We start from the raw sequence: 12,655 nt of genomic DNA on the forward strand, positions 1-12,655 counted from the left end.
AAAAAAAAAAAAAAAAAAAAAAAAAGAAAAGAGGAACGAATATGAAATATTGTATTTCATCTGGTAAGAGAGTTAAACGCACCTCGTTGCGAAGTAATGACGTCTCTGTTTGTGTTTGCGCTTGTTACAACGTTACCACAGAACGGCGAAACGATAAAATTTCACGTCGATACGCGACGAAACAATGGCCCTCGCGTCGATACGCAACGATTCGGTAAATTTCATGTAACAATAGAAAATTGAATCCCATACAGATTTAAAAAATGAATTGAACATTTAGTGAATTGTATATTTAGAACAGGGAATATGGGAAATTCAACAATCTCCGAAGTAATAAAATTCATTGTAAAATATTCTACGCCGGTGCCTTCCATTATCTCGCGCAATAAATGCAAACGTGACTAAAGATTATTCGTGTATACAAGCAGAAATCCCTCTTAATTCGAAAATATCGCTCGCCAGCTGAAAATTTAAAATGAATTCTTTTTCGAAAGCAAAGTTATCTCGCACGAAAACTTTTATTGTTTCGGTATTACAATCTGTTCTTTATTATTTCAGCGACCGAATTCTCTTTACTCTGTATCATCTCGATCATTCTCCAAATCGACTCGGCCATTTCGAGCCCGTCGCGTATCGATGGAAAGTCGTGGAAAGAAATTCTTGAAAGTTGCAGACAAATCTCATCCCTCCCCCTGTTTTCGATTTACAGTCTGATTTTTATCTCGAACGCGTGACAAACGTGTTCAAAGGTGGCAAATAACAAGGAAGGAGGATTGCCGACGAAATGTTTGCTTTGCGACGCTGAAATTGCCCAGGGCAAAGTGTTCGAGGTCGCGAGAGAGCAAAGAAAGATCCATAAAATACAGACGATTTCATTGTGTAACGAAGGGCTCGTAACGCGAAGGTTTCTACACCGGGAATGTAATCTGTTGCGACTTGAGAGCAGGGAAATAAAAGCACGTGGGTGCAAGCTCCTGCCACGAGTTGATCCATTGTATTATGTACACACGTTTGCGGCGCCGGTTCCAAGTAATGTAACGCACTCGGAATAAAGGACGTGCATTTTTCGTTAGGAGAACTCCACTGTTCGTGTAACAACGGCGGGAATATTTTTGCCCCGTGTGACGTACGACGATGTAACATCACGTACCGTGGGTGTAACGTTGGCAATTTGATACTTCAGATATAAAAATTCGATGGAAATATTTATAATTCGTTTGTTTTGTACGCAGAGGAAGTTGCGAATCTTGTTACCAGATTTGTCCGTTGGCCGAGAGTTTCGTCTCACCTATTTGTTTTTAATAAAGCACGAGAGAAAACTAATCTTATTAAAATGAATTGAATTTTATTACTTGGAATTGAATTTAAGTTCAGGCATAATTTGTTTTTAGTCAAGAAGACGAAAAAATAATTGAAAAATTACTGATTTGTTTTAGCAGGAAGTGTCCTTTGGCCAACCACTTTGTTAGACATAACTCCTTTATGAAATCTAATAGCACACGAGTACGTGAAACACGCGAAAGACACTGATAGAACAAGTTTATGCACAAGAGCGTAAATTTTCGCGAACGTTCACAGTCGATTTGCTGCGTACCTAGGGATGATCGTGCAAATGGGTGAACGTTCTCGATCCTTCTCGCCAATTGGCATTCTAACTCGTAATGTATTTTAATGAACGAGAGAGTGACTTAACCGTTCGATCGACGTTTTGCAGGTGAGGCCAGCGGTATTTGCGGCATCTTCGTCGGTTTCAGCCTGATCGTGATCGTCGAGTTCGCTTATTTCGTCGGGCTGTTCGTGCTCGAGCTTTTAAAGGGACCAGCCACGTCGGACAGGGATGGGAACTCGGCCGCGGGCAAACGAACGACGCCGATACAGAAAATTTATTGGGGCGAGTTGTATTCGTACGCGAGAACGACAAAGAATCAACGTGATCGAGCTCGTGGTAAATATTAACACTTTTCCACGGTTGCCAACGTTCGTTTGAATAATGCCCTGTCGCATTTCTGCTACGGTAAACTTCACCAGTTCAACTTCACTTGTCCTCGCACTGTACCCCACCCTCTTGAATTCCCGGTTCACTGTTCCTTTATTTTGAACATTAATCGTTTCAGAGGCGTCTCTGTATAAAAATCAAAGATTAAAGGTTGGAAGGAATTAAAGAGATTAAGCCTCGTTAAAATTAATTTCAGCGCTTTCATTTTCGCGAACTTTGCCATCTCCTTCAGTTTCGATGTTCCCTTTAACCCCTTCTGTTCCTTGGAAACCTTGTTCCCTTTTCCATGGCGCTGTAGAATTCTCACAGCGTTCTTCTGTGAACTCTGCTCTGAACTCACCTTTTTGGCATCTTGACCTCGTCTTTTCCCTCCTCACCTCGTCGCTGAAATCTCTTTCTCAATGTCCCCGTGTTTCTTTCGTTACTTTTTGAACAGACTCTTTTCAGCTTTCCGCATTTTGTTGCTGCAATTCTTCATTCTCTCTGGATAACTGTAGGATTGTTGAAGACGACGCATTCTGCGAGACGAGATACTTATCAATTTTTTTTCTACATACGTAGAGAGAAAGAGCACTTTCACCTTCAGGAGAATTTAGAGCAAAGACGTGTATTTCACGAAGAAATGAACGATTCCCCTAATTCCTTTCTCCTGGACCTTGGCAAAGGGGAATCCGGCAATGTACAAAGGAATACCGTGCACCGTAAGCTCGCGAGCTATCTAACGAGCTTCAGCTACAGGTTCGCTTAAAGCGTTAAAGCTGATCTCGCGAAGCTTGACACAAGCGGGAGCGAAGGAAGGAAGAAGCCATCGGACAGACGAAATTTCTTAACGCAACATAATTCTGAATATTTCCTTTCGTTTTTATTAATCGTATAGGTACAAAAAGAAAGGGGCACAGATCCAACATGATTAATTATCGTCGATTGAAACAGACATACGGCGGTGTCAGTCGGCGAAAAATAATGTACCGAGCGAGATAATCGATGCGTGAAGTAAAACATTAACGTGGACGTTATTTCCGCGGGTGTATCGAAGGTTTTTAATGTTTAAATCATGCGGGTTAATTGGGCGGAAAATTACTGGAGCGAACGAAACGCAGCGGGGTGATGTTTTTACGACACTGATGCATATTACCGTCGTAATAAGCGTCGATGGCATGATTTCGCGATTCGAAACAACGCGAGAGTCGATTATACCGCGCCGCTCGCTACGTCGATAACGTTACAAATCTGACAGTGAGAATCGGATCGAATGAAACAGACGGGCGTACGATTGGCTGCGTCAAAGTTAAAAGGCAAGTTAAAAGTTCAAAGTCTGATAACCCTCTCGACGCTGTCGTTTATACTGTGGCGAGTATCGACTTGGGGGTGGCTTCGCTCGAAACCATCGCATTGTTATGAAACTCGATCGTGCTCGAGGTTTCAAGACGATCGACTTGAAACGCCGAGGGCCGAGCCGCACAGACGAAGATGAAATTCAGCGTGAATAAGCGATCCAGCCGAGTGAATTATTGCCGGCGAGGCTTCGAAAGCGGCTGGCTGCCGCGCTTTGTGGAAATAGATATTGATATCCCTTAATTGTTGCTCGACTGTCATAACTGGTTCTACTTGCTGGGGAGAAGCCGCCGTGAAAGGGAACGTCCGAACGTTTCCATCGTTCTCGCCGATCTCTTCCTCGAGGATAATCATATTTTACTTTCCCTCGATATAACCTCGCTATAGCTCGGTATAGCTCGGTTACTCGATCATCCCATTACCCGAGCTCTCGAAAAAGACGAGCTTAGTTTCACGCCGGACTTTCACGATTCGCGCCATTTACGTCGGAGAACGTGGCAAATTCATCGGACAATGGCGGTGGTTCCGCATCACGGGAGCTGTTATTCAGAGACAAAGCAGAAATTGATGTCTTCTAGTTGCTTTTTCAGAGGTTTCATTGTTGCGTATTCATATGGAGGGTGTTCATTGTTGCTCTTCATTCAGGATTGCATGCCGATTTTGCTAAACCGATCGGGTTCCCGGTAGTATTATAGTTGCATTCAATTTCGGACGTTGCACCAGCCGACCGTCGTTATTAAATCCCGTAACGCAACCAGTCAGATGAATTTATATAACGCGGTGTCGGCGGTGTATGGAAATAACAAAAAACAAAAAAACAAAAAAAAAAAAAAAACAGGAAGAGAGGAAGAGAAAAAGCTTGTAGCCGATCGGGGCGAATGTAAAAAGCAAATCGTTAAAAGCGTACGTGTATCACGGCTACGTTTTCGTTTCAGGCGCCGATAAAATCGGTTTACGCTCGCGGATTTTTCGTCGCGGTCTGCTGCGCGAGTTATCATTGTCCCTCTGCTCGCGATATTCTTTCGTGGAAATGTTCGTTCGTGCGCGGTAGCGATTGGACGATCGCCAGTTTCTTTTTTTCCTTTTTCTTTTTTTTTTTATCGTCGATTAAGAGTTAATTCGACAAGTGTCGATGATAATATGCCCTCGCCAAATGTTTTCTAAGACAGCAGAAGTTCAAACTGATCTTTTCTAATTCCACAGCCTGTTATTGGGGACCGAGAGGTAAGTTTTTCAAGCAATTGACACTCCAACGGGAAGCTTCGATTTGAAAATTATTAATTGCTCTTCGTCGAAACGTGAAACATTCCTTTCACTTCTCTGACTATCCAGATTTGTTACCGATCTCTTTGTCGTTCAAATACACCTGAGTCTTCTCATCGGAGAAAGAAGTTTGTCGAGTCCAAACTTACAATTTTTTATAATAGTCCCACCGGTTTAATGAAGCACGCAGTGACGCAAAACTTTCCCGACCGGTGGCTCGCGTGTACCCGGTTTTATTGCGAATGAGAAACGGAGGAATTAAATCGTTGCTCGTTTCTGCTTTGCTCGACCCTTGCTCACCGAACGTACCGTTCTGTCTAATTACTTCTGTTAATGAATTTTCGAACTAAACAGTACGAACGAGCAAAGAGACGGCGCACCGGGGAAATATATATATACATATATATGTATATACGAAGGGCCGTGATTGCTTTCTAGGCGCGGCAACAACGATAACTGCATATAGTTAGGTTGAATCTCACAAAGGCAGGAGCGATACCACAAAGGTTCATCGCAGGTGGAAATACGCAGTTGCAGTTCTATGAATTATCGCCCCCCACGGATCTAATGCCAGCCACGAGGCAGCCTCGGTAGCACAGTTGCACGAAACAAAGCGTTATTAATTATTGAAACGAGCTTTGCTTTGATTCGTGCTACCGCGAGCGGAATAGGATCCGCGCCGACTGATTAGGAATTCTAGTTTTCAATTTTACACGCGCCTATTGATTAAATTAGCGGATAATCGATATTTGCTCCTACGAGGCTGATCTCCTAGACGAATATATGCATAATCGCTCAACTGCGCTGCACGATCGAAACATTTAACGTTCCGTAGTAATAACGACTGAACATTCATTGACTAAGGATTAGGAAAATTGGACAAAGATATCTACGTGTTTTATCATGAAATTTTTCTTGAATATTATATACGAACAATCGTGTTATGTTGGTGATGTAATGTTTATCACTCAAATGTCGAACGATCGTTCAACTACATTGCACGATAAAACATTCAACGTTTATGATAATAATATAATAACGATTGAATCTCCACTAGATAAGAATTGGGACGATTGAATAAAGATTTTTGCATACTACGTTATATTCTGTACTTTTTCGTCATTAAGTTTCCCTTTATGATGAATACATGAACAGGTAATATCTCTTAGACGTCGAATACGTTTAAAACGTTCAACGAATGAATCTCCATTACATGAGGATTGAATGTAACAACTCGTACAGATTTTACTTTGACATATTACATCATATCTTGCATTTTTTTTCTATCATTAAACGTTTGAATATCTGTGTTATGATATAATACATATGCTAGCGCAATGTCGATGAAGTAGTACGAGTGAAGCATTCAGACCAATCGAAACGTAACAACATCCTCTCCGCCGAGTCGAATATTAGCGCAATGAAAATTACACGATAAAACAGCTGTGCTGAATTGAAATGAAAACATTGAGTAAACGAAAGCAAGTTTACTCAAACGACGCGTAATACCTCGGTAAACAATTGCGAATAAATTTCCCAGCTCAAGACGGTACCTCGCGACGGAATCCTCGTGCGAACTTGAGCAGAGATTCACGAAACGCTGTTTCCGCGAGCGGAGACACGGTGTGGAATAATCCCGCAGAGGCAGGGGGAGGCACAAACCTGGCTACAAACGTTCTCGTATCGACGACACCGTTGGGAAAGATTTAGGGCGACAGAGAGGAAAACGGCCTCTGTATGATGATTCGATTAACGTCGTGTAAACTTGATCTATTTTACGTGACGGTAAGCCCGTTCCCTTTGGCTCGTGTCACTTGACTGCAAGGTTGTGCAGGCAAACGGTGTTGCACGTGCAACCACCTTGTAATATATTCACGAGATACCAGCGACCGGTGAACCACGCATTTTCATAACGACACACGTACGCAACACGCCAGGCCGCGCCACCCTCGAAAACGATAGAGCAGTGAGATAGTCGAGGCTGGATTAGCGACTGAACTGCCAACCGAGCAACCAGTTTCAGCCTAGATCATTCCAGTCACGAGCCTGACACCTGATGAAGTCCCGAAGTTTTACGACCTTAATAACCGGCTGTAGGACAAATTCAAGGCCAGCCTGCGGATGAAAATCCACTCATCTGCTTCAGTCACTTGTTGAGCATTTATCATTTCTTTCTCTGTTGGCCAACGCGTTCTAATAGCATTTTCTGTTCTTTTTTTTTTTTTAAGTTTGAGTACGTTTCAGCGAGGCAGTTGAGAAGATGAGAGTAAACTGAAAATTTCGTCCCTATATATGTATGCGTAACTTCGGAAGCAAAGCGCGAAAGAGCGTAACGTGGTAGGACAACGAATGTGCTAGGAAGCACGGCGCGCAAGCACGATCCATAGATTTCCTGTAGCAACGAGCCACTGACCGTGCGTGAGATAAGCGAAGCGTATCGGTAATTAAATGGTTTAAGATACGCGATCTTTTTACGGTGGAACCGTCGTCCAAACGACGCGTGCATCACGCGAAACGAGATCGCAAGTGTTTTACGATTTTAATCGAGAAACTCATTGGTGGAAAATGGCATAATTCTGTCAGTGGAAAATCGTATAAAATAACATATTCGTGTAGCAGCAAAGGACCTTCGTCCACACGGTATACACGTTAACCTCCCAAAAAGTTTGTCACACGCATCGCGTACCACTTTTGTTTAACATTTTTTTTCATCCCTTCTCTGTTTTTTCTTTCATTTTTTTTTTTTTTTGTAAGCGAATTGGTTCTGCCAGCTAGTTCAACAACGGACTTAATCAAGAATTTACTGTATCGATATCGCCAATTTTCACCGTGTACAAATTTAAATCGAGAATTTCGTTTTACATTCGCGAATTTTTGTTTCTATCATGTCGTACCTTTTTTTTCCCCTCAACGCACGCACGCATGAACACGCAGCCGAGGCTCGTATTCGCCGATATAAATCCGAAATTCTTTCGTTCACGCTCGTTTTATTCCACGACTGCAATTCTACGCGCGATATTTCTGTTTTCAGATTCGTCTCTCTACGAGTAACAAGCTAATTAACAATTAATCGTAATTCGACTGTGCTGTCGTTGCAGGTATTCTTATGGAATCCATGACTTACAACGAAGTATCGACCTACAACGAAGTTGTAATTGTAATAAGTAAATATTGGCGGTTATACAGCGAGCACGCGAGGTTTCAGCTGGTTCTAAAGAACACAATGAAAGATGGAGTAAGTTCCTGGTTGGAACAGGTAAGTGAAATTCATGGAATATGGAAATCCCCCGGTGTTTCGAGCAATCACGTGTAATCGCATTACGAAATTACCTCGTTTCATATGCACGGCAAAACACCGTTGCGCTCCGAGTAACTAAACGATTATCTGTTCGACTAATTTGATCGTTCGCCGAGATGCTTCCCGTTAAATACGCGGTATTGCCTTCATTTTGCATTCAGTTTATTCTTCGACGTAGCCGGCACAATTTCCTCGGGATACCTGATCACTTCGTTGCTTTAAATAGCGTATCCAGTGTATCGCGTAAAAGGGAAATATAATCGTAAGAGGGGGGGGAAAAAAGCGGATAGTTTGCTACTCAGTGAAACGATATCGGACCTGGTTAGTTATATTGCGGGGTGAGTTTAACCGAGAACACGAGGAGAACTTAATTTCAGAGCGATTTACTAAAGTAATTTATTATACTTTGAAAAACATCGTAGAGAAAAATTTCGAGAGTATTTGGACGCATGTTTGATACTCTCGCAAAGAACAGGAGAATCTTACACAGGTATCTGATTCGCGTGTCTTGAAGTTAGTTATATTATGCGAATTTTTTCGATTCACGACGAAAAAGATACGATGGTCGAATTGAAAAAGAAAATAAAGATGACTTTGGAAATTTCGAAACCCACGAAAATATATTGTGCCTCATTTAAAACCAAACAACTTTTGTAGTAAACAATTTTATAATTTAAAAGTTGTTTCAGGTGTGCAAGTTAACATACGTCGATCGCTCTGTACATTCAATCTACAGTTTCGAGAGTCGAAAAATTTACGAAGGATAAAAATCGAGGAAGCTGAAATTCGACATTTAGGAAAAATAGGATGGAGTTTCAGTGTTCCACTCCGGGAAACGACATAAAACGGCAATAGAGGGGGCGAATGACTATACCTACATAAAACAACGGGCAGCGGACGACTCTTATAAAACGAATTCGGTAATAAACGAGATCTTCGTTTGTCTCCCCGAGCCGTCGTTTTACGAGCGCTTGAAAGCGTATTTTTTGTTATTTTTTTTTTTTATAGAAGTTAGACGTAGCGATCGAGCGTGGTTAATGGCAACTAAATGCGTATCGCGTTCGTTAAAAAAAACGAACTCGAGAATTTTTTTTATCGGCTAGCTGGCTATTACCCTTCTTTTTACGAGACTTCATATTTCATCGAGAAACTCATTAAAAAAGAAAGGGAAGTTTAGTATTAAACACATTCTACGAGAGAAGAGAAACCATTTAAACATTTTTTTTTAAATCTTTAAATGTCTGTGGATCATTCTGCACGTGTTCCTCGTTATAATTCGAGTACAAAATGAAGGGAGACCCACTTGCCAAGTGACGAAATAAATCTTTTTCCCGGGTAAGTTAAGGTATAACGAAAATTCAGAAAATCAATAAGTTTCGCTACGGAAACTGAGCACCACCGAGTTTAAAAGAAAAAGAAAGAAGAAAAAGGACGGAAAAAGAAGCAGAGAAGAAAATCCACGTACGATTTCGTCGTTTTTTCACCCTTTCTCGCCTGTGTTCGATTAAAACCGAGGCTCGCAACGATCTCGTTTTAATTAAGCGATATATACGAACGAGTAGTAGCGATAGCCGCCCTTAAATTTTATGCACGAAACCGAGCCATTTCGCCACTTCAGCTGTGTGTTTTCCAGCCGTCTCTGTTTGCACCATTAACAGAATAAGTCTTCGATCCGCCACGAAACTCGCGACTGAAATGTGAGTAGCTGCCGAGTATTAAATAAACAGCGGCGTTCTCGCGAAGTGTGAGCAAAGCATCGCGGCTTTTAACGCGTAGGAACCACAGGATTGAATGGAAAGAGGAGGAGTAGAATGAGATGGCGTTGGGGTGGAAAGGCAGGGGAGAGGGTCATGGCACGTCGTTTCGCTGCACTGCAGAAAATTGCACCGGCACCGGATAATTTCAATAACTGCACTCGAAAAGCCGTGACCTCGTTGAGGAACCGTGAAGCACCAACGTGAGGCAGCCAGCCGTCACCTAATCACTTTGATAATCACCATGAACAGTGTTCATTGTCGGGTCGCGTTTACGAGAACGCGAGACCGCATCGCGTCGCGTAGTTTCATCGATTCGCGCCAGCCGATTCAACGAACGCTAATTCGTGCCTGATTAGCTTTCGCCGATTTAATCAGGTATTAATACGTATCTGAATCCAACGACACCCGCGGGAGAAATAGTTCGCTAAGTTTTGTCGCCAACTAAAGGACGCCCCTCTCGAATCATTCGCTTGAGAGTGAATTATCAGGCTCGATTATCCACCGAACGTCGATACGCCTGCGTTTCCCCGTTTAATCGCTGATAAATGTTGCGTTTTCATCGTTGAATTTTATTTTTTTTTTAACGGGAGAATTCTCATTTTCACTCGACGAAATGACAAGTACGAAGCGAAGATCAGCAATTTCGCCGTGAAATGAAAGTCTCCTCGAGATAAGAGAACTCGGCGATTTGTACGATTTTTATGTCGTTTATCACTGTTGACGATTACGCTCAGATCGCGCGGCTGATGTCTGAGCTTTCACGAGAACAATTATGAAACGCGTGAGTGGCAGCATTACTAATTCGCGGTTTCACTGGATTGCGAAGAAATCTAGTTTTACAGGTTTAATACCGCAAAGGGAAATTCAGCTAACACCAACGGTGCTCGACTGCGATTAAATTGCTATCTCGGCAATTAGGAAATAAACTGGCATGTGCTGTTGCGTTTTCAATTATATTGCGAAGGATTTTGACGATACCTCTGAGTAACTCTTTCACAATGTTTCTTCCTCGTGTATTTATCATTCTTTAGTTCTATTACGGGCTTTCTAAACAAAAGAAATTTAAATTATGTTATAAAGGAATATCAGGTTCAATTCTGATCGTGGATCCCTTATTCGACTACGTCACTATTTTTACATTCGTCACAATTTTCACTGTACATTTTCAATAAATATTTGAACATTTAACACGCAAATCTTGCCATTCCGCGTTCCTAATCGCTTTCGTTTCTTCGAGCGCCGCTGCCAGCGATTATCGCATTTTGCGGTACAAATGTCTGCCGACAGAAAAACCGGCGGAAGTCATTAGCAACGCAATGCAACGTTTCGTTTCGCGTCGCGAAAAAGCTTGACCCGCCATTACGACGAGCCATTCGCGTTGCTCGCCACGCACGTTTTCTGCGTTATGTACCATTTAATAATTCCTCTAAACAGTCGGGCGCGTCGGACTCTAAACCGTTACTCTCGAACGTGCATTTCAATTCATCACGATTGTAGAATTTACATTTACACGCGGTAAAAGCCGCGGATAATTGTGAATTATGGAGCGTTGGAAACGGTTTTGAAACGCAGAAACGTGACACATTGCTCAGGATATTTGAAGAAGGATCCAGAGAGAGAGAAATTCCTTTAAGTATAAAAACATAGGATTTGTTGCGCCTGTTGGAAATAAAGCGAAACTTTTGCGCGACGAGAGTATCGCTATTACACGTGTGATCGCATTGCTTCTCTTTTGGATCAGGCGAACCCGGTTTCGAACGTTCAAATGCTTCCAGGGAAAAAATCCTTGCTCATATTTCAAAAGCATCATGCGTTTGGATCAACCGATGACCAAAGAATAAAACGTACTGCATTAATAGTTAATTAACGTGTTTAATTAACTTCAATACATACTTCAAAATTCATTCGCATAATTATACAAAATCTTCAATTGAATCGAATATAATATTTCAATTTTAAACTTACAATTATTTTGTAGGTAAATTTGGAGGACTTTATGAAATCGTATGTCGGTTTCAGCTTTGTTAGTTTAGTAGAATTCATTTACTTTACCGGGTTATTCCAAGAAGATATTCCATTTGAAAATACCGTGCAATTTATCTACTTCTGGATCTACTTTTCACATTTGAGAATCAAGAAAAATAGTATTTGTATTTAATATATTTGAATTTGAATCTCTACGTTTTCATGTATCTAGTCATTCTGAAGTTCAATTCACATTTCGAAATCCATTACACTATTATGAGATAGAACAATTAATAATTACATTCATGAAATGTAAACTTAATCTAATGGTTAAATACAATGCTTAATTTTCGTATTATGCTGCAACTAATATGTTGCAAATATAGAATTTCACATTATAACAATTCAGATTAACAACTAGGTTATTATAATTGTTCTAAAATTATAACGATTCTTCCAAAGGATCATATTTTCTACGTTCATCAATTCAATCGGTTCTATTTCAAATCAAATTACCGCGTGAAGATATTTATGTTCTTATTGGATATTTCGCTTTTCCATCAAACGAATCCTATTCGTGCTTGGCCCCCCCCTCCCCGCCGCGACAAATTGGTTAGCGACACGGAACTTGTTGCGTAGAGGGTTAGTCTAATGTTTACAATCGTGGTGTTTAAGTGTATTATTGCGTGATATTAACTAGTGCAATACTTTCATCGCCATTGTTTCACTATTCATAGCCACGCTACTATCAATCTTCCTTCAATTAGCGTACGTTATTACTTAGTAATTCACTAAATATCATTATAATTGATTACTAGTCGTCACTTCGATTGTTGCGTATTATCATCTTTCAACACTTAACCTTCAACGCTGTTCCATTCTTGTGTAATTTGTATAATTTCATCATCATCTTTTCACCGTTCATAGCTATTATTCACTTTCTTTAATTGGAGTTATTACTTATTAATTTATTAAATATTATGATTTATAAGTAATTGTCATTTCGGTTGTTACGTATTACCAACTTAACCGCATTTAACT

The 12,655-nt window shown here is 41.0% G+C and overlaps 1 protein-coding gene and 1 long non-coding RNA gene across 2 annotated transcripts in view; both read left to right on the forward strand.

Moving 5' to 3' along the window:
- The window catches only part of LOC122529272 (sodium channel protein Nach-like), an 11,272-nt gene extending 9,241 nt beyond the window's left edge, over nucleotides 1-2,031 (forward strand). Inside the window, exon 10 of the mRNA XM_043655218.1 lies at nucleotides 1,715-2,031. Coding sequence (XP_043511153.1) covers nucleotides 1,715-1,956 — 242 coding nt within the window. The 3' untranslated portion in view covers nucleotides 1,957-2,031. The remainder of the gene's footprint in view (nucleotides 1-1,714) is intronic.
- A 10,104-nt stretch (nucleotides 2,032-12,135) lies between these two features.
- The window catches only part of LOC122529237, an 87,889-nt gene continuing 87,369 nt past the window's right edge, over nucleotides 12,136-12,655 (forward strand). Inside the window, exon 1 of the long non-coding RNA XR_006306775.1 lies at nucleotides 12,136-12,382. This is a non-coding gene — a long non-coding RNA (uncharacterized LOC122529237). The remainder of the gene's footprint in view (nucleotides 12,383-12,655) is intronic.

Source organism: Frieseomelitta varia, unplaced genomic scaffold (assembly GCF_011392965.1).
Source record: "Frieseomelitta varia isolate USP_RPSP 00005682 unplaced genomic scaffold, Fvar_1.2 scaffold_281, whole genome shotgun sequence".
Taxonomy (NCBI): Eukaryota; Metazoa; Arthropoda; class Insecta; order Hymenoptera; family Apidae; genus Frieseomelitta; species Frieseomelitta varia.